Raw genomic sequence first — 23,274 nt, 5'->3', positions numbered from 1 at the left:
GTTATATAATGTCACAGTATTACAGTCCCCCAGTTGTCAGAGCATTTATACCTCCTGCTTAACGTCAACGCTGATTTGCTGCATCTGCTACTGGCAGTCAGCTCTGTTATACCATTGGGGCAAACTGCACCCGTCTCCAAACATTGGTCAATGAGGGTAACGTGCAGGTATTTAAGGGTTCTATGTGCAAAATAGGCCCAAAGGGGGTGATTTAGTCTTAATCTTAAAAGATGCCCATTGGTGTACGTGCAAATATATCTGCAGTTTTATGTTTACACTTCTTTTTTTTATTTTTTTTTTATTATTATTATTATTATCGTGTTACACACTTTGAACCTTTGAATGGGCTAAACCAAAATTCATGCACTAAACCAAATTCACATTTTTTTTTAGGCTGTTTTAACTGCATGAAAGTCAATCTAATTAAAGTAAATTTGTTACTTTTTATCTTTAATGCCTTTATGGAATATGTTCAGGGAAAAAAATACGTTATAGAAATGGTTAATATTAACAAGAAACATTTTATAATAATACAAGCTTATGAAATTAGATTGGGATGTAATTTGTGGTGATTTATCTCAGGCCTGGACCAAATATATCATAAGGTTATAAGTTACTGCATTCAAGGCCATACGCTGCTCAACTCCATTGTTTCACTAATTTATTGTTTATCTTCCTCTCTCTGAACCAACATCCTCCGGCACAAAAAAAAATTCAGCCACTGTGTTCCCAAAAATGTATATTTCCTAGGTTTCATCCCACCAGTAATTCTGTAGGCACGTGTTCCAATATTGGTGCTGTTTGTAATATCCCTTAACTACCTACCACCTGTTTCCCGTTGGCTAGAACCATAGAGTGTTTTCTCACACTGGCATAGTAAAAGGAAGTGTCTAGTTCTTGTACAGTGATGTGAGAGGATGTGTATAAACCTCAGTGATGCAAACGAGTCAAAACGCACTTCCAGTTGTATTGTGAGAAAAGTTCTTTTAAACAAAAAAAAAAATACACACATAATGTCACATCAGAGTCAGCAAATGTCTGCATGCAAGTGCAACATGATTCTCTATTTCCATCAATGATTCCTGGCACAGTTGTACAATTGCTGCAATAGAGGGTTTTTCATACCCTACTACATCACCAGTTTTGTGGCTTTGCACAGAACTGTAGTAACATCTGTACATTTAAAGAGACAAAGGTTTCCTGTAGAAGTGTTAGAGGTGGAAGGCTTTTGTTAGTATTTCAACCAACTTGTGTTTTTAAGGGACATTGACCTCAAAATGTACTTTTCTATATTGGTGTTGTGTGCAGGAAGTAAATATCAAAATAGACCATTTGTAATGAAAACGTTGTAAATTCCCAAAACGACTTGCAGGGCCTGTGATCTGGGAGACTTTTCAAACTCTCTAGACGTTCCATCTCCTGTGAAAATAATATATATATCAATGGGAAGCCATAGCTCAAGACATAGCTCGGTGGATATAAGTTGTAGCTGTTAAATGAGAAGCAGCAAATTGCTTACAGGTTACTCATCACGGAACTTCCAGAGTTTGAAAATTCTATTGGGGCCAATGACTCTAGAGGTTGATTTGGGGGTTCCCAATGCTGTCATTTACAGTCACAGTGGTGGGACCTTTGCCTGATTGCAATATGAGGGTAGCATGATATAGCGTGAAACAGATACCCTTTTTTAACATTTGCTATAATACTTTTATCACAAGTCATTTCCCCATTAAGTTTATATAAAGATTCAGAAGAACTGTAATACAAAGTATTATATTGAACAAGACAACAGTTCTGACCATCATTGCTGCAATATAAAAGAAACATACATCTGTCTATAAATAGATTATCTCCATGTGGACATAACAACAGTTTCAAACAGAACATAGCATACATCTTTGTATTAATACATATAAAAGCTGTAATTGGAGTTGTGGATTTCAAATTAATATATATTCTTCCATGGCTAGCGCAACAAAATATTTTATTCCCCCAATATTCCGCTATGAGCGTAATTCTGAATTTTGTTACTCTTTTAAGTGAGACAAAGTGTAATTTGCTGGTAGTTTTCCTTTAAAGGTATTTGTGAAAATACATGTTGCAGGACTTCACCTACAGGTTAAATTAAAGTCAAGTTTATTGATGGGAGATGGATTATTCAAAAGTTATGCAATCATCTGTAACCATTTTCTTTTGTAGAATGTAGTTCCATTCGATGCCTGTAGGTGTCCCTCACAATAGAAAACAAACAAACAAAACAACATTAATATTCTTTGTGTACCTTCCAATGTGGTGGTTCATCCCTGAAATTTGCCTACACCAATTCACCTGATTGGATAAGCGCTCTGCGCCCTGGGCTGCGCAGATCCTATTGGATGAAACTGTCCAGATCAATTCCACCGTTGATCCTTGAGAGGTTAAAGCTTTCCCTTTAAGCTTGGGTGAGTGGAGAGAACGATGTGCAGCCATGCTCTCTTGCTCCACCTACTGGTTGGGGCATATTAACACCTCCCGTCGGATGTGATAATGTTTTTCGGCAAATTTGCAATGTCAAAACAAATAAATTAAAACAACTATTTTTTTTACCTAACACACTACAATATGAACAGTAATAAAAATATATATTTGAAATCTGGAAAACTAGACAGAAAGTTAACTAAAATAAACAATGCTGTATTGTCCATGCCACAGTATGTCTCATTGTCTTAGACAGTTTTGTAAATTTCAATAGATCTATCTAAACTACATATAAATTCTCCTCTCTAAGGGACAGCCCGGTAGCTGAACTCAACTTTCGACTAAGACATTGTCCGGATCCTTGGTAGAAAATCCATTCACTCTCAAGCATCCAGTCTCCAAGATTAGATTGTGTCCTAAGCCTGCTGTTCATAGGGTAACAGATAGACCCATATAACTGTAGTCATAATACTGTTCTTCTCAATATGCACTCTACACCATCAAAGAGCACATAGCATGGGGACTGTGGCAAAATAATTAGGGATCGTCAGACTAGATGTGGCAAGACTAGTTATCGCAGACCTTGTCGTAGGCATTCATCCAAGAGTCCTCCAAAGTATCAATAAAATTCAGTGCAATACTTGGTGCGAAGGCCGAACTTTGTCCAGACAGAAAAGACGAGACGCTAAACGTGTCAGAGATCGCGAGTCATAGGTTCATCTTCACCATGTTCTTCCTCCGGGTAGTGACAGCTGCAATTGTCGTCTTCTTGTTCAGTCTGCTTCACTATCGGATGAGGAACTGGTGTAAGAAAACATAAATAAAGATTTAGAGTGCAATAGACCTAAAAAAAATAACAATAATCATTGAAGAGAATAAAAAAAACGGAATTGTGTCACTGATACAACATGTCCTGGCTCCCTTAGAGCTGAGCTATACCATGATGCTGGCTACACGGACAGTCTGAATGTGTTGCAGCTTGTTGCTTCTTTGTCGGATCCCCGTTGGTTGAGTGATTATATTGAACCTACTTCTGTTAATGGTAGATGTAAAACTGCCAACATTTCAGATTGTTAAGAGAGAGCCAAATAGGCCAAGCCACAGATCTAGGCAACTGTTGTGGGCAAGAGTCTTGACTCAAGACCACACCCTTTTTGTCAGTATACACCCATTTTGGCCACCAAAAATGGTGACTGTTGGAAGGTATGGTAGACGCAACTTGTCACAAATCACACGGAATTGGTATTGGTTCCTCACTGACACATCACTCATCTCCTGATGTACTCTGTGCTGCTGAGGGACCCTGCTCCTTCCACTATATAACTCTCAGTCTGTGACTTCCTGCTGCCTCCATTCCCCTCCTCACATCATGTCACTGCCCCTGTCACATGCAGCCCTGTCCTCACTAACACATCACCACTCATCTCCTGATATACTCTGTGCTGCTGAGGGACCCTGCTCCTTCCACTGTATAACTCAGTCTGTGGCTTCCTGCTGCCTCCATTCCCCTCCTCACATTATGTCACTGCCCCTGTCACATTCAGCCCTGTCCTCACTAACACATCACTCATCTCCTGATATACACGGTGCTGCTGGAGGACCCTGCTCCTTCCACTATATAACTTTCAGTCTGTGGCTTCCTGCTGCCACTATTCCCCTCCTCACATCATGTCATTGCCCCTGTCACATGCAGCCCTGTCCTCACTAACACATCACTCAACTCCTGATATACTCTGTGCTGCTGAGGGACCCTGCTCTTTCTACTATATAACTTTCAGTCTGTGGCTTCCTGCTGCCTCCATTTCCCTCCTCACATCATGTCACTGCCCCTGTCACACGCAGCCCTGTCCTCACTAATGTAACCACACGAGTGGACTGGTCACATGGTCACCACCGTCATCTCCCGCTGCTGTGACCATTCCCATGACTTGATTGGCTACAGGTTGTTCTATCCCCGCTCACTTCAAAATGGAGGACAGGAGATGAAGATTGAATACAATAAAGTGTTCCGAGCCTCATCAAATGCAGCATAAAAATGGCATCCCAAGCAGTTACTTACTTTTCTTGAAATTACTTTTCATTTTTTCCAGCAATTCTACAGAGAAGCATAAACCAAACACTATGAGGCACAGGAGCAGAAAGAAAGAGGTCACAATGACAATGATAGTAATGTCTTTATTGGTCAGGCCAGACGTAGCTTTCTCCACTGGTTTATCTAAAGTAATATAGTGAAATAATATACATTAGTACAATGTAACACATCACACACAGTGTATAGTAAAGACATTTCTATATTCTGAACTGTGATTTGTGTAACTACTTAGGGATGAGTAGGCTCACTGCCTGTTATACTGGTAATAACATTGGCACCAATTCCCACGTTTACCAGCCAGTCAGATGCCTACCCTACCCATGAGTGGCTCATGGCAATTCGGTTCACAGAATTTAACCAATAATTCAAAATTCTCCTATTTTTCATCTTCAGTCAAATTCTGCTTCATTCGATAAAACTTAATAACGAAACCATTTTAAAATCTCATAGTTCCTGACTGGATCATTAGTACAAAAGTTCTGATTGGTTAATACCTTTGAGTTGGGGAATCAGTATTAAGCATTCTGATTGGTCAAGGATAATTTTGAGCTAACGCTAAATAATCAACTACAATCAAGGAGAACAGGCTTCTGGGAAATGTTTTCCTGAATCGGGGCTACCTTATCTGCATCTTGCAAGCGTCCAAATTATATTGTGTACAGATCTATGGGAATCAATGCACTGATAATGGACGATGGCTCACATATGTAAGTATATCTTTTCAGCAACAGTCCTGTGGAAGTTATTATAAGGACTTACATGTTGTACTGGTGACTTCTGATGAGGTGGTCGGTCTCGCTGTAGCTCTGACAATGTGATAAACACAAACCACATCCGATGCATGAGTCCCATTAGCCAAGACACCAAGGGCTGAGCAGCTGTGCACACAGAAATATAATTAACTATTTGCAGCAAATGGATAAGAAACATTCACATGGTTGTTTGGGACTCTCCTGGTTAAATGTGGGTTGGCCACACCCGAATGGTTCCCAAATGCAAAAATGAGATTTCATTTTAAAGGACAAGATATTTAATTGATAATAAAGGGGTGGAAAGGGTGTATTATGGGGTGTTCCCTGATTATTAGGGTCACAGAATCTGCAGGTGACAGTCATTGTTAGTCTTTCTATACTTTCAATGAGATGGCTTTTGTACCAACTAGGCAGATTTGCTGTCTTTCGTTAAGAGCATTTAAACATGTATGAATGCTGAGGTACTAAATAATATTGAAACACACAAATGGTATCCATGTATATACAAGAGATATGTTAAGAGATATATACAAGGTATATAGAAAAGAGATGTTATACAAGAGAGCCACGATGTCCCCTTACTCTCAAGATTAATTTAAGAATCTGATAGGTTGCTATAAACAGCAAATTTTCCTTTTTAGAAGGTTGGGTGAATCTTCCTCTTAGATATGGTCAAGTTCTCACTCAAGACAATACCAAATCAGGAAGACTACTCAATCCAACGGATGGAAATCTTCTCGTTTTACTCATGTGTGACAACGAGCAATCTCGACTTGTCTCTAGTTGCCTCTGAGTTAAGCCACTTAGAGATCCCCTCAAAAAATGTGCTAAGTTTCAGACCATGTACTGGGGCAGCGCATAATAGATTTAAACTATTTAATCACATTCCCTAGAAACTGAAAATGTGCCGCTTATCTTGGCCATAATTTAGGTTCATTTTTTAGGGTACAAATGGAGGTGCGGGGGGTGTCTGGTCATCGCAGATGGGGAAAAATACATTGGAGAGAAACAGTGGATGTGCGCTAAGGAATGGGCTTAACTCGGAAAGTCGGGCATATTAGGGTCCGCTGTGGGGTGGGGACAAAGGGAACTGTGACAAGAATGTAGGGGAGCGTGGGTCTTCTAGTCTTCCTTATCGTGCAAGTGTAATCTTTTCCATCCGGGCAATAAACCAAAAACAGACATATAAGGGGATGCGGATGGAGGGATAAGAGGAGGGCTCTGACTCTATCCCAAAAGGAGGATATTCTTGGGCAAAATCGATCTTAATATTTTTAAAGAGAAATTAAATGCTTATTTTGAATGCATTGGATATAATCAACCCTATGCAACGAAAATGATGGGAGCGTTTCAGAAACATTTTTTTCACTCATGTGAAACGAAAGAAATAAAAGTCTACGATCCACAACATGGAACGTTTGGAGGCTGGAGAGGATCTCACCACTTGAGACCGAACGGACTGGTGATGATGAGGAGGGTATTGTAAAAACAGATTTGTGCCTGGGCATGTGTGTCTCCCATACATACAATATAAATGTTATTGTTGTGTAAATGTTTCATTTTTTCCCCTCTAGTAACCGTGGATTCGATTATGAATCATCTAAGATTGATGAATGTGAAAGATCTGATAAAGGTATGATGAATCATTAGATACACCCAAGTAGGGAGTGTAACTAACTCTTTGATTAACAGCAAGTCATTATTACATCTAAACATATACATATATAGCACTTCTTACTTTTTCCATGGTTTACAAATGCCTTCAGTTCCCGGGTTGAATGTGCCATGTGGACAGTTCACGCATTCTGTATCAAACACAGGGAAATATTTAGTTCAAGAAATATATACATGGCTTCATATTCACATATCCTTGTAATGAGGTTCAGATGCTGCTTATAGATTAATATACTGAATACTTTTTTTACAATTATATTAAGAATACATTTGTTTCAAAATGACTGCCATTTTTTTCTGTTGCATTATGGCTAAAATACTGCATGTATCAAGTTCTCTGCTCTGTTAAAGAGCAGAGCTATTGAGATCAGTTGCCTGCCCTTCCATGTTTGTTGTAATGGGTCAAAACTGAGTAGGATAGAGGTGAGCTTTAAAAACACAGAGTAAGATCTTTGCTAGCTCACTTGATAACGATCTTCTGGAAACCTGCTTTAAACAGGTGGAAATGTTCAAATAGTATTCGCAAGTACTGCATTTCAGCCATACTTGTAGTTCGTTAACAGTTGAACAAAATAGATTATCTCTTTAATCTTATTTTTAAAGTAGAAAGCCTAATTAGACTTTGTTATTAGGAAAATGTATTATTTTTCCATTACTTCAAAAGAAACAAAGCACAAGAGTGCTGACTAAGAACGCTGCCTTATATTGTAGGCAAATGATTTTATACAATTAATTTTTCGCTTTGAAAAGTGCTACCAAGTTGCTTGAAGTGGAATATTTAGTTTTAGAGCCTGATATGTTAGACCGAGGGTCACCACAGATTCAAGGCACACAGGAACCTGGGGTCTGATTCATTAAGTATCTTAACTTAAGAAACTTCTTATTTCAGTCTCCTGGACAAAACCATGTTACAATGCAAGGGGTGCAAATTAGTATTCTGTTTTGCACATAAGTTAAATACTGACTGTTTTTTCATGTAGCACACAAATACTTGATAGCTTTTTTGTACACTGAAATTTAAAGTTGATATTTGTGTGCTACATGCAAAAACAGTCAGTATTTAACTTATGTGCAAAACAGAATACTAATTTGCACCCCTTGCATTGTAACATGGTTTTGTCCAGGAGACTGAAATAAGAAGTTTCTTAAGTTAAGATCCTTAAAGAATCAGGCCCCTGGTTTGATCTTGCAATACTTTCAGCCTTAATTGGCGATCACTCCAGTTTAAACCGCTGTCAAGATAATGACAGCACACAGTCGCCTTCCTGACTTCTTGACGCATTTTGCTACGTTCATGATCAGCATCAAAGGCTTAGGAAACTGTCAAGGTTTACGGACATCAATGGTCTCTACTGACAGCCATATAAGTTGCAGTGATCGCAACGGAAGTTGCTCTTACTGCAGGTGCATCGCAGACCCTCATATCTATTTAACCTTCGTACGCAGCATCTCTGGCAGAATACAGCATTGACAAGACGATCTTACTTTCTGCTTGCAGCTGCTGACCCGCTGGACATGGGTTATTTTCACACTTGGTGCACTTTTCATTTGCACATTTCTTCCCCGAAATACACTCACAGACAGCATTCTTTGTAGACGTACACGTCTCTTTATACTGAAATATTCCTTAAAAAGAGAAAAAAAAAAAAGATTTTTATTAAATTAAAGCATTACTCATTTTACAGGAAGCTCTTGGACCAATCATCTGGTGCAAAAAACGTTACACATAAGACAGTGAGATATAATGGAAGAAACGATCTACGTTCTTATACCTGGGGCCATTTCTCTGTACTGATGATACAAGGAGATTGCTCAGGGTGGAGGCTGGTGATTAATCTATAAAAAAATACCCAAGTTTTGCAACTTGTCTGAGACCCACATAACGAGACCGGATCAGGATAGACAGAGGGGATATTTCATTGGAAAATAGGAAGCATGCCAAGAGCCTGAAAAATGCCTTCAAAAGTAGCGTATGGATATCACTGATTCCTTTAATTACTAATCGCAGGTAGATGGTTAATCCATAATATCCAAAAAGTTTTAATAGAAAATTCACACACGGATACAAAAACAGGGACCGATCCCCACTGAAAGACTGATTATGTAGCACAAAAATACACATCTCTACAATGCACCTATGTGTCCATGTCGGTGCTGGGCTCTTCAGCGCCCCCCTGTGCTGAGCTGTTGCATGCACAGTGAAGCCCCCCATACCCTCTCACTTGGTCTAATAACTGCTCCGTTTAGCGCAGGCACTTGAAACATAGAGGGCGCGTATGTCTTAATCTGAATCCTCTGGTGTTTGTTCACTCACATGCCTGACATCTGTATTCTTCCTCTAAACTGAAACATCAGGTATCTGGGGGGATATGACTCGCTTCTGTTGCCCCCCGCGGTTAGTTCACATGTTGGTGCCACCCTGCACCCCTGGCACTTTTGTTCTCACTGCACCTTGCTGTACGGAAGGGAGCACGGCAATATACAGCTTGCACTAGGTCTGTCTAGCCGGCTTGCAGAATAGTCCAAGCTCTATACCAGGGGTGAGGGAACTTTTTTACCTTTTACCCCCAAATATATTTAGTTACGCCGACGTTACCCCCTTGATTTGAAAGGAAGGAAATCATATATTATTAATTATTGGAATTCCATATTATATTGAATCTATTAAAAATTTCTTTGAAAGCTTCAACTTCAAAACTTCAGGTTTTGGAGAAATGATGTTGCTTCATTTTTGATACGAGAGCATCAATATTGGGGCAATTTGATGTCAGAGCAATTTGGATACAGTCTTCAGCGTCCGATCGATTTCTCTGCTTTGTTTTTATGTTCGTTAGAGTGGAAATTCCTTGTTCGCAAAGGTAGGTTGTTGCAAAAGGCAGCAACTTTTTGACTGCCTCCTCATGTGCAATTCTGATGCCTTTGCAGCTGTTGACATCCAAAAATATGACATATGCTTTGTTTTCAAATGCAATACGTGCTTCATTATTGTATCGAAGCTCAAGAAGTGCCTCTGCCAACCCTTGAGGCTCTTCTGGTACAACAGCAATTTCACATTTAAAGGGGTCTACAATCCAACTGACAGCATGTGAATTAGCAGCATTACCCCCAGGAATTTCATTTTTACCCCATTTGGGGTCATTTACCCCTGTTCCCTGACCACTACTCTATAAATTATGTAAGCACTTATAACCACTTGTAACCCTATTTCTGTGTAGCATATGGGGCTTAGTTGCAAAGAGTAATGGCAGTTTGTAACTCAGAGCAACCAATCATAGTATCAGCTTTAGCAACCAATTAAATGTCAACTTTAATTTTTTTAAAGTAGGCAATGGGCCAAGCCAAGCGGAGCGACCATCATTACACTCCAGATTTGGAGTCTGGATTGAGGAAGTCCAAAGAGGTTCTATCTCAGCCGTTTGGTGAAATAGAAACATAATGGTCCTCTTGTTTCAAAGAGGAGAGTTTCCTCTTTCAAGAGAAATGTAGAAAGTTATAAAATTTATACTACCAAAACTAAATATTAGCCTAAACCCTCTAACAACCCTGACATTGCAATAACATTAGCCCAAGTCCTTAATCTAAACCTACGTCAAGTTTTAACCTTAGACCTGGCCGAAACACTACTCCAAGCATAGCCGTAAACTTAGCTCAAACTCCCAAACTACCCTGTCCTACAAGATCTTTAATCTGGCTTCTCAAGTCATAAAAGTGTAATAAATCCTATTTGTATGAGTGGAAATGCCGTACACAGAAAACGACTGCTGGGAATATTGCGTCGGTATCAGGATCAGTGATCCAGTCACCTGCGCGGCTCTGCTCTTAGACGGTGTCTTTAGAAACCATGGTTGAGTCCAAATGCTGGGATACCGTGCACGCTCAATATTACGTCTCTTGGACTGTTATGCTTGATCTTATTGGCGTAGCAGATGTTTAGTATGGTCTTTCTTTCCGTGACACTTCTTAAAGTCCATTTTCACAATTTTTCTTATTAAATGTTTATTTGTAAAAATATAAAAAAAAAATAATGTTTATTTGTAAGGCGCCACATTACCCAGGAGCACTGGACAATAAGGAACATAGACCGTAAAAGAAACATGACATAAAGACAAACACGGTAAACAAGTAGGAGCAGGCATAAGGTAGGGAGGACCCTATTCGTAGGAGCTTACAATCTAGTAGACACATTAAGCATGACAAATTAATTTTGGCCTGTATCTAGGTGACGCACTGCGTCACCAACACTTAGCCTAGCGATCCATTGCTTGTTCATCGTCTGTTCATACGGTAATACAATTTTTAGACTTCTAATTTTTAATTTATTTTGGGTACTTGTGTGAAATTTCTGCATTAATACAATTTCCTATCCTAACTATTTTAGAACTCAGAATACCTATGTTATGGTTTTTTCGATTCTGATATTCTTTTAATTGGTTATGTGGACAATAGTCATTTAGAGGCTGACAAGAAATAACCATTTATTAGGTTCTATTAGGATTATCCTCGCTGCACCAGGAGATATATTGTACATTATTATGTACTAGCATTTCTGCCACTAGAATATTTTTCACTTTCTAAAATCAGCTTGACAGGATGTCAGTGAATCTACCCGGAGTCAATACAGAACTAAAAACAAAAAGTTATTGTGTGAAATGATTTGATGTTGTTTATAAAGGATACACTATAAAGCATTTATGGGGAAACCCTGAGAACTTCCTGCGTATGAATTTCCAAAGGTGCTATTTACTTCCTCTTTTGAAACAGTTCAATCTACTGTGTGGTTTTCTATAGTACCGTATATGATAGTTCTAGAACTCTCTTGTTACAGCAACAGTGTGACCATTCCGTGCTACAGGGTCAGCGTTTATTTATTAGGATTTGTTATAATATACAAATGCTCCATTTTTTAAATAATATTTGCAATAAAGCTGAACTTTGCCTAAGAAGTATGTTTTTGTGTTGTTTTTATTATTATTATTAATTATTATTATTATTATTTATTGCTACTATTATTATTAAATTATTGATTTTTGCAGTGGATACTGTGAGTTCCAGGAATCGTTTTCTATTTTTGCTCTACTGTTTCACAACATCCTCCCAAACTGTGACTTGTCTTCTAAATTGGGGACCTCACGTGGCTTAGCCATGCCTAACTCCCCCTCCCCCTCCCCACTACAGCTGTTAGTATGCCTCTCGTTTTCCTATAAACGTTAGGCATCATGTTAAATATGCGATTATCCCAATCCCAAACCGAAAGCAGAATATTCACCCAACTTACCTTCACACCTCTGACACTGGTTGCAGAATGGCATATTATTTGGACGATCCACGTAGCCTTTTAAGGGACACGGATTACACTTCCCACAAGTTCCAGTAAGAAAATAGCCTGCAGAATGTAAGAAATTGAACCTGTTATTAGACCATGAATAAACCATAGCCTTCTATTCCTGGAATTAACTCATTTTCCAATATAAATCTGAGCAAGACCTCAAACTTTTACAAAACTGTCGTTTTGACTAACAATAACCTCTGAATGACGTATTTCAGCTGTCGGGTGGAGCGGTGGGGGAACCATCACCAGAGCGGCCCATGGACCCCGACGATGCTACCGTTCTGCTCTTCTAAGCAGAACCAGGTCACCCATTAGGCAACCTAAGCTCTTGCCTAGTGTCTCAAACTAGAATGCTGCCTAGGGCCCCGTGGGCTCTACTTCTGAGCGTGTCCTGGGCCAGCACATGCACAATAAGGTCCAACTGAGGCTTCAATGCGCATATCTCAGCCTCTACCCATGCTCAGAAGAGGAGAGTGGGGACCGCCGAAGTGGATGGACCAACAATAGGACCTGGAGATTGGGTATTAAGCCCCTGGTGTTGAGTATATTAGTTTTACCTGATCCCAATTATACTTAAAAGATAAATTTTTCATCCAGTATATTATTGCCTAATCGTACCTTTCAATAATTCAAATTGTTTCATATCCACAGGCGTCAATTTAGTGGCCGGCATCGTAGGCAAACCGAGGGGGGGGGGGGGGGGGGGGGTTTCTAGTGCCTGGAAACCCCCCTCCGAGCCTGGGGCACTGTATAATTGAGGTGGCTGGACCCTGTCTCCCCTTCAAACGGCTCTGCTCGAAAAGAGAGCTGCGTGCACCTAACAGTAGTGCATGCAAAATTGCCCATGTATATTATGGGGATAGGAAGAGTTGGAGAGCAGCCAAGCACTCTCTAAAATTATAGCCACGCCCCCATGCATGCTGGTCACGCCCGCTGGCGGCGTGGTGTGGAAACCCCCCTCTACAAATCCTGCGTTTGCCCCTGGACATAAGCATTTCCAATACCAGTGCAGTGAATGTAAATGTGGGTAAATATATAAAACTTTGTTTCCTCACCTAGTTGTATGTCAGTCGCTTCCTCCATGTACTTGCATTTACAACAAGTGAACACATTGGGGAAGTTTAGGTGACCTCCAACATCCTTCCAAACGCTTGTAAAAATACTATAATCACTTGTCAACATGTTTATTCTGCATCCCTACTTTCATTTTGTTAATAACTGTTGTTAACAAATGTACTTTGTTACTTTACCCTACATGTGTATGTAAAACATCACAGTAAACTTTCCCATACTTCACCCTATATTTGTATGACAGACATCATAATGCAAAGGATAAACTGCATCACGTTAAATTTAGGAGTCAGACAGGTTTATGAACATTTCTGAAAAATGGTGCAGAGGACAAAATGCGACGTTACCCACAACTAGATACACGTTAACTTTCATTTTCTAAACTGCACTCGACAAATGAACAATCTGGGGTTGCTATGGGCAACAACACCTTTTTTAAACAACTGTTTTCCGAAGTTTTACCTGTTTCCATTTAATACCAGGAATACACTGCTTCCGTCCCACATTTTCATAGTTTACTAAACAAATGTGATAGACTTAAAACAGGCGTCTAAATGGGCAGATGGACGAGCTTAGGAGCATTACCTGCAATTTTAGGTTATGTTTTTTCCAAAGGAAATAGAACGTGCCTCTTTAATCTCTATTTTCACTTATGTAACAATGCCATCTAGCCTTATCACAGCGTGTTTGTTTTCCTGCCTTCCTTGAAGGAAACTGCAAATACCAATTCCTAGAACTGAAAAAAAAAAACTCCTGGATATAAACATATATAAATATATTTTTTCTTATCCGGAAATCCTTCAATTGTCTTGTGGATGAATCGATTTTCAACGTCACCTACACGAAAGGCTTGAAGAGAACAACTTTGTTCTCTATTGTGAAAAGGCAACCAGGTAAATTCTCATATACCTGCTAGTTTATAGTATAATAAACCTACCCATCCAGCCTTCAGCAGATGCCTTATGGCTTTGATAGGGCATCTCCTTAGTGTCCTCATAGTAACACCCTGGAAAACCTCTTAGGGCAGGTTTATCAAGGGTTCCTAGATCATTGCTCTGTTTTATTCCTACACTGTCTCTCCTGTGCCCATAGGCAATTCTTCTAGTGGATGAGATTCGGTAGATGGAGAGTGCGCGTGAAGCACACCGCGTAGTCGCGGAAGGCTGCAGAGCCTCTTTTGCGCCTCAAAAATTTTATTTTGATACGGATATGGCAGAGATGGTGCCTCGGAAAATCCCCCAATGGGAAACCTTTGGTGCTTTCCCGGATGATTCTACAATTGGAATACATTGAATTAATGTCATGTTAGTAAAAGTTGGTAGAGCAGGAGTCTTTCCACACTCCACCCTTTTTCCCGCTTGGAGCTCCATCGCTGTTACAGATGAGATTGCTATTCCTGATTGGTCACTCACACCTTTCCCTCCGTCGCCATTTAAAGGTGATCATCAAAATTAATTTCCCAGCTCTGTATTACAGATCCAGCAGAACCCTTGGAAAAAATCGGGTGGAATAGATCAGTCCCCGGTGGTCTGGCTATCGAAAGGAGTACGGTCCTGCAAGTAGTCTCACAAAGAGTTCTATAAACCTGGAATTGGGTGTGTACTTTGGTATCCGCTCGCCAAACAGATAGACGCTTTAATGCTAAATTAAATGTACGTCGCGAAGCCGCCCACAGGCTGGGAAATCTGGACAGTCGTGGAATGACACAAGTAAATAGAACGTGCCAGAAACACATTTATTGTGCCAAATACCCATTTGTGGTTTAATATAAATCTCCCAGAATTTATCTATATACAGTACCCTTTACAGTGACCTTTACGCCTGCCTCGGATTTGGCCTTTTAATGTGCTAAAAGAAAACTTTGCCTTTCTTAACCAATTTTTTTTCAGATATTTAATCCTCCGACAGATCACCAACAAACAACATAACCTTTCTGTAGCAGTAAAGGTTCCATTTCTAGAGTCAACTCTGAAATCTCCTAACTTTACAAAGCTAGCACCTACGATATATAGTATTTAATGCTGCAGAGTTATAAACCCTTCTCACCACTAGGTGGCGGTCTGATGGACCTCCTCTAGCAGAGGATGGTTGCGCCGAGACGGTCTGGCCTTCGCTATCCACCGTTATTTCATCACAAGCCCGTTCCTTCACACAGCATGTCTACCCCCTGGCAGATTGCACCACACTGGACTTACAGACACCAATAAGCTTATTTTTTTACGTACGAAATAGTCAGGTGTCCAATTTCTGGCAGTCAACCCTGACATCCCTCAGTGGCCATTTCTCTTCTGCTTGCGATCCATACCTGCAGAGAATAGCCTATTGCTTTTGCTGGACGGACATGTCTTTTTAAACAAAGGTAGCCTTTTATTTCATGTCACTCTAAATTATAACAAGAAAGCAATTTCCTGTGCGCGTTAGAGGCCTAACGAACGTATTAATTCTCAACGGCTCCATCTGTGTAACGGTGATCGTAAATTACGTGCTATTATTTACGCCACCAGTGGTTACTGACAGAAATTTACTAAGATCTGTGTTACAATTTGCCCGTACAAACACTCCCATGACCTGATTTGTTATTTCGACTTTTGCATTTGTTGTGAGCAATGTTTGCAGAATTAGTGTTGTGTATATTTGTCCCAATGGTGGATCCAGAGGGGACGATGGGGGCAATACCCCCCCCATCCTAGCAGCACTCTACATACCTTTAAATTGGGACAGAGAGGTCTTATCACAGCTGAGTAGGGGCGGAGCCAACCGGGGCCCAACCAGAGTGAAGGAGGGCGTGGCTATGCTAAATCACCCCCCCCCCCTCAACCTAAAAAAAAGTCTAGGTCCTCCCCTGATATGTCCTGCCCCTAGTTCATAATTAAAATAAAAAAAAAGCAAAAAGCAAATCTTTAAAAATAAAAACACCTTCCGTTAGCCGTAAATAAACAAGACAAAATGATCTTACCTGGGTTACATTTTTTGCAGCATCCATCCTGTAAATCGTAGCAACTTTGGCCCTGACCAATCCCAGCATGCAGCATAATCAGGAGACAAGCTTGTAGATTCCACCTTGTTGCTTCCATCCTGTACAATTAGAGTCCCGTAGGACTAAACAATTTCTGGTATGTTGGTTCTGATCTCAAAGATGATAATAATCTGTAAAACAAAGCAAAACTTTTACTCATTATTATTATTATTACCATTTATTTATATAGCGCCACTAATTCCGCAGCGCTGTACAGAGAACTCACTCACATCAGTCCCTGCCCCATTGGAGCTTACAGTCTAAATTCCCTAACACACACACAGATTTTGTTTAAATTTTAAAAAGTTTAAAAAGTTTTCAATTTAACAAAGGAAATGCTCTGTCCGGCCTTATAATATTACACAGCAGGTTACAGTAACCATCTACAGTTAATGTTAAAGTAACTGAAACCACATTACTCTCTTATCATGCAACAGTATAGACTGGGAGCTCACCCAGTTCACTAGACTTTTTGCCACGCTATATAGATGATCACAACGTAGCCTTTCAAGTCTTACAATTAGAATATAGGCCAGTGTGTATCTTGTACTGTAGATTATAAGGATATTACAAGTCACCAAGGAGTTTTGAGGTCATACACATCTCGTGGAACTCTGCAGTGGCTTTAAAATAAGGGATCACGCCCTCCCGACTGTAAATTATAATCATATTATAAGTCACCAAGGAGTTCCGTGCACCTATAAAAACACAAAGCTTATGGCTGTTTTACAGATCACGGATCGACAAGGCCACTTCTAATATCCAAATGAATTTACAGTATTGGGTGCATTATTCCTTATAATACAATACATTTTGCTAATGAATTCTGAAGTTGTGACATTAGAACTCCCCGATTATAAGTCTAGACATCAGAACTTGATGTGTATACAGATATTTTGTGGAGGAGTCTATACATATAGAGCCTGATTCATATAGGAACGCAACTTGTGATAAAAAAACAGCACAGAGCTTGAGCGTTGTTCCATCCATATAAGTCCATGCAGACCTTGGGATCCGTTTCGAGTTAGAATCTGGCTATAAGTACGCTCTTTCTAAACGGATGCAAAAGAAACCCACACAATGCTATAATCCAGGGTTTCCCAAACCCAGTCATCAGGGCTCCCTAACAGTGCAGGTTTTCCATATCTCCTTGCTGGAGCACAGGTGTATTCATTACTGACTGACACATTGTAACAGATCCAGAGGTGGTCCTAATTATGTCACATGTGATCCAGAAAACCTGCACTGTTGGGGAGCCCTGAGGACTGGGTTTGGGAAACCCTGCTATAATCATTAATACAAATGTGTGCGTTTTTATATATCATATACATATATACATATTAAGATGTTCTTAATGTGTACAGTACATACACAATGTGTTTTTATAGTCTCTCTTACACAGGACTTGAATCGGGTGCATATGTGTTGGAACGCTCTCTGTACACACTTCATCATCATCATCAACATTTATTTATATAGCGCCAGCAAATTCCATAGCGCTTTACACTTACTCTATATTACCTACAATCGTCCTCCCCTTTCCATCCCTGTTCTGACGTTCAAGCCGTGTCATTTGCGTCCAGACATGGATTGTGCATGTGATCGCGTTCATTGGCGTGAGTTCTGTTCTGACACATGCGCAAAGCTTTTTCACGCAAGAAACGGACTTACGTCTGAATTTAATTCAGGCCCATAATGTATTAGCCTATTAATGAATATCCTTATAATCTTTAACAGCACCAGAGACATTATTCCTTATAAAATTATCATTGCATTTTTTAAAAAAAAATCTTGAAAAAATAAGCCATAGAAATAAATTGTTCATAGAGTTGGTGTTAAAAAAAATCTATTTAAGTAACTGAGTGAAACATAAGAGAAGGTGATATGAGGTGAAGAAGGAAGAAGAGATATGCACTGGTGAATTTGAAATATGAGGAAATACATAGATATAATATAATCATAACTTATCAGTGCAGCTGAATTGCACAATCATTGTGGCTTTGGAAGAGGAACTCAATACACTTCTTCTGCAAGTACAATTAGCACCATAAACAATGACCTACTATCACATTTATGGCCTGAGTCATTACGGAAAGGAGTAAATGTTCTCCGGGAAAAACCATGTTGCAATGCAAGGGGTGCAAATTAGTTTATTGTTTTGCACATACAGGTAAGTTAAATACTGGCTGTTTTTTAATCTAGCACACAAATACTGGATAGCTTTAATATTACACTGAAATTTAAAGCTGATCTAGGACAAACCCTACCCCAACTATAAATCTGTCCCCACATTTTAAATTTACCCCCCCCCCCCTTCAATGCAACATGGTTTTGCCTAGGTGCAAAGTTACTCCTTTTTTATGCTTTTCTCTCCTTAATGACTCTTAGTTCACCCCTCATTAATTCAAACGCTGCATCTTTTCTCAATGTTCTGTTGGTTTGGCCCTTCATTAACACAGTGGCGGAACTACTATTGGTGAAACAGGTGCCGTGCACATGGAGATAATGGGGCCCCGCTGCATGACAGTTGCAGAGGTTCTAGGGCCCTAGTTCCCTCCTCCGCACCTACCTGCACTGGGGACCATAGTTTGCTAGTTCCACCTCTGCATTCACATAACTTCTGACAATAAAATTTGATCAGTTTATTTCAAGTGATAAACATGTTCATACCCTCTGTTTTAATTAATTAAATTAATTTCATTTGTTTGAATTGAATTACATTTGTGTACTGACTGTACAGCTACTTTGCACAGAAATATATATCCAAATTATTTCCCAACATCTATATATGGGATAAAGTGCTCTCTACTGTATAGGATAAAGATAAGCATCACTTGTGTACAATACAATGACATAATTGATGTGATAACAGCAAATTAATGTTCCTCCAAAGACTTAGAGAGAACAGAGCCACCTAGTGGACCTATTTGGAATTACCAAGAAATACGTCTTGAATAAAGGATACAGCTAAATTATTATGCTGGAAAAACATGACTGCGCTTTGCAAATTGCGCTTTGGGACATTATGTGCCTATTTTTTGCAGAAATCCACCCAATTTTTACAGAAAGTGTCTAGATCTGTGCATCTAGTTGGCAGTTTCTGTTGTGGTCCCAAAATGATCACAATGACAGGTCATGATCCTATGGATGGATAGAAATAGTATTGGGCATATGGAAAATGCGCTGTGACAAAGCCCATTATCCGCCTATGTGTACAGTTATCTTCTGACCGCACTAATAAGCCACAATGAAGCTGGAGGTGATCAGGAAACTTTGCACAACAGCCAAACCTCTTCCAATTCGGCAACCAATGTGTGTGGTCAGGGTGACTGATGAATCTGACTGCCCGGTGATTTTATGGGGACAGTTCCCAAAACAATAATTTGTATCCATAAATCAGGCAAATAGATGCTCGAAATCCCATATATGCTGCAGAGCTTTATAAATTACCCCCCAGTACTTTTATTTTTCCATCTAGAAGGGATATTCAAAGTATAGTGTTTGATAGTATATATATATATATATATATATATATATATATATATATATATATATATATTGATACCCATTTTTCCAAAACAATTTTTCACTGTATGAATGAATGACATCATCTCAAAACAGGGTTAAAAGATAGAATGTATTAACAAATGCTGGCGTTAAAACATACAATATATGCTCTTGGTCCAATAAAGCCATAATTATTAATGTACATCCAGTTTAAGGTGCATTATGTGCAAGAAAATTAACCTATTATAATAACTTGATAGCATATCTGTTTATGACCCTAAAACACCCCATTCTCTCCAGTTATCTGTATAAATATGCAGCTCTCACTAAATATCAACAAGTGACAAACAAAATACTAACACATATTAATATTAAGACTATATTTCCCAGGCAGATGCAATATTAGGTCTATTCAGTACATACAGCGATGCACATGATTTTCATAAAATAAAAGAGTTACACTATAAGTAATAAGTAACTTACTGTTCTTCCACAGAGATGTGTATCTGTGAGTTATATATCCATTATTAAACCTTTGTCTGGCGATAGTGTGTGTGAGTCAGGCTGTGGTCTCTAGTAGCTCATTCATCTGACTTTAAACTTCACCGCAACTTACATGAAGTGTTAAGGTCATCCCACTCCTCACTTGTAACCAATGAAACTTAACTCTTACACCAATGCTAATCTTTTTTTTTTGGGTATAATTGCAGTTGCTTACAGACAGAAAATTCTCAGTGATATCATCAGGGATCTCGTTATTACTCCAGCAAGCCCACGACTATTGGTAAATGAACTGTTTACTGTCAGGGGGTCCAAATGGATTTTTTTTTTCTTACAGGTCACAAACATGTCCCAAACCCATAACATCTGACTTATTGTAATTCCTTCATTGCATGGAAGTCTGTGCAAGGGATATTTAGGCTCCAGGTCCTTTCGGTTTCAGGGCTAATTTGGACAGTCACTTGGGAATTTCAGTTCGTTTGAGCTCCAGTTAGTTGGAATAGGTATGGGGACTGGTTTTGGAGCTGGTGCCAGAAGTGGGTTTGGGGTTAAGGGATTTGGGAGCTAGCGATCCAGCACTGGGATGTGGGAACAGAGACAGGGTTTGAAGGCTGCAGTTAGAGATTGGAGAAAGGGATTGAGAATCGGAGACTAGGTTTAGAGGTCTGGAATAAGGATTGGAGATTAATATTAGAAATGCAGGGAAAAGATTGAAGACCAGCGTCAGAGATCAGGGAGAGAGATTGGAGACTAGGGTTAGAGATTGGAGATATTGATTGGAGACACGGACTAGTTTTATTTAGAGATGAGCTAATCCGAGCCCACCCGAACAGTGCAGATCCGAACGGGATCCGAGCACTGTTCGGATATTTCCGGCGGGCAAAAAAATGAAAACGAGGCTCTGTCGTCCAAGTCTCGCGTCGAATCTCGCGAGGGGTGGGAGGGAGGGCCCAGAACAATTCCATCTTGTACCTCTTTTTTTGCCATTATGTGCTCAAGCTACCTCGGTGCAACCTTTTGGCCTAAAAACAATATTGTGTGGTGTTCAGAATAGACTGGAAATGAGTGGAAATGATTGTTATTGAATGTTATTGAGGTTAATAATAGCGTAGGAGTGAAAAAAAACCCCACAATACTAATTTTTAGCACTTTTTATGTTTTTTTCAAAATAAATCCGAATCCAAAACCTTAAATCCGAACCAAAACCTTTCGTCAGGTGTTTTGCGAAACAAATCCGAACCCAAAACCTCAAGCAAATCCGAATCCAAAACACAAAACACGAGACACCAAAAGTGGCCGGTGCACATCCCTAGTTTTATTCACCTTGTGAACAGCTACTATGATAAGGAAACTCTTCCTGCTGGTAAATTCGTGCAGGAACTTCCCTTTAATCCTATTCCCTTACTGGAACTACTGAGATAAATTTACCAGTGCAAGATTAAATATATTATCATTATTTTTATTATTAGAGGAAGTCACTAATACATTTCAACAGGGAGGTTAAAACTATTACAATCCCCCACCAACATCACTCGCAGCCCCTGAAATAAAGCCTGACACTCATAACACAAACATACATACAAAATATACACATCTTTGCTTCTAACCTGTCTCCCTATTGCGGCTGATCTGCATTGATTAAATCCCTTCCTGATTCCTAACTGTGACAGTCTGGAGTCTAAAAGCATGATCCCATCCACTCTGCATATAAGAGGTATCAGTACATTACTGTGTTTCTAGCTGCTCTGTCTCCTTACACTGTATCCTTTGCCCGGTACATATCCATAGACACAAAACAAACTGATTCTCCTGTAACAATTAATGACACAACTGAGTTGCATCCATAGCCCATGATATAGAAAGGTGTTGTCTCAGCAAATGCAAAGTCCAAAACACTTCAGAGTCCAAAACACATGTGCAAAACATGAAACAAGAAAATATCTAAACAGCCTGTACTGAGCGTGTACAGGACTCTTCTACACATCGGTATCAATGTTCAGTTCAGATAACAGCTCTGAATACTAGCAGGAAACCTCAGTGTGAGCTGACAGCTCACAAGTCCTAGTAACTAGTCTTATCTCACACTTATCACAACTACCTGTAGCAGATAAATCCTTCAGCTGCTTTTCTTCCTTGATGCACCAGGTCCAGACAGGGATCAATCTGCCAGTTACTACATCAAACTGGTGCAGTATAGCGTATGAAAGTGATATATCAAGTTAAATACTGTGGGACTTCCCCAATGGGAGGGGTCCAATATTCTACAAAGCAAGCACGTTAGCCTAAAGGTCTTTTCTGGTTATGATTCAGGTCTATAGACCCCACAGTGACGAATTAACCTTTAACTCTTATGCTAACCCCTCCTCCAAATTATCAGGATTTTTTTTTTGTGCTAGACTCATAGCATTTTGATTAATATGAATTCATTATGGCAGAGTGTTGAGGTCCTCAACGAATCTCCAAGTATGTTTTTCTTTTAGTAAGACACTTAATTATTATTTATATATGACCGTGATCCAGGAATTGTGTGGGCTTTATAGAAATTAAATTCCTTCTGGTAAATGAGCAATACCAAAAAATGTATTCTCAGCAACACTTGAAAGGAGACTTAGAATAAATAAGAGAAACTTAAAAGATGTGTTTTGTCAACATCTGCAATATGTAATGCTGAGTTTTGATTAAAGTTAAAATGATATTTATACAGACAGCCTGGGATTTATTTTATTTATTAGTTTGGAATTTTTTATTTGTGAGTCACTTGTTTGTTTTTACAGCCCCCTGAGAAAAGAAAAGTAATTAGTAGCAAAAGACAGAATAATAGAAAAATAAAGTCTGATATATTGTAATTGAATAAGTATTCATAGCCCTTGGTCAA

The 23,274-nt window shown here is 39.4% G+C and overlaps 1 protein-coding gene across 2 annotated transcripts; it reads right to left on the bottom strand.

Annotated features, from left to right (window-relative positions):
* Positions 1 to 2,119: 2,119 nt before the first annotated feature.
* TNFRSF9 (TNF receptor superfamily member 9) lies at positions 2,120 to 22,602 on the bottom strand. Of its 2 annotated transcripts, none has more exons than XM_075189976.1 (8): positions 22,498 to 22,602; positions 16,332 to 16,522; positions 12,251 to 12,358; positions 8,461 to 8,601; positions 7,040 to 7,106; positions 5,309 to 5,427; positions 4,517 to 4,672; positions 2,120 to 3,258 (listed from the first exon to the last, which is right to left on the bottom strand). In XM_075189976.1, the coding sequence occupies exons 2-8, from the start codon at positions 16,447 to 16,449 to the stop codon at positions 3,152 to 3,154; spliced, it is 816 nt and encodes a 271-aa protein (XP_075046077.1). In that variant the 5' UTR covers positions 16,450 to 16,522; positions 22,498 to 22,602; the 3' UTR covers positions 2,120 to 3,151. The 2 variants fall into 2 exon arrangements, with proteins under 2 accessions (XP_075046077.1, XP_075046078.1); XM_075189977.1 differs by lacking the exon at positions 22,498 to 22,602 and adding an exon at positions 20,382 to 20,484.
* Positions 22,603 to 23,274: the final 672 nt, after the last annotated feature.

This window comes from Mixophyes fleayi, chromosome 11 (genome assembly GCF_038048845.1).
Source record: "Mixophyes fleayi isolate aMixFle1 chromosome 11, aMixFle1.hap1, whole genome shotgun sequence".
In the NCBI taxonomy this organism is placed as follows: Eukaryota; Metazoa; Chordata; class Amphibia; order Anura; family Limnodynastidae; genus Mixophyes; species Mixophyes fleayi.
The sequence above is the reverse complement of the archived record's forward strand: the minus strand, read 5'-3'. Positions and strand labels throughout refer to the sequence as shown.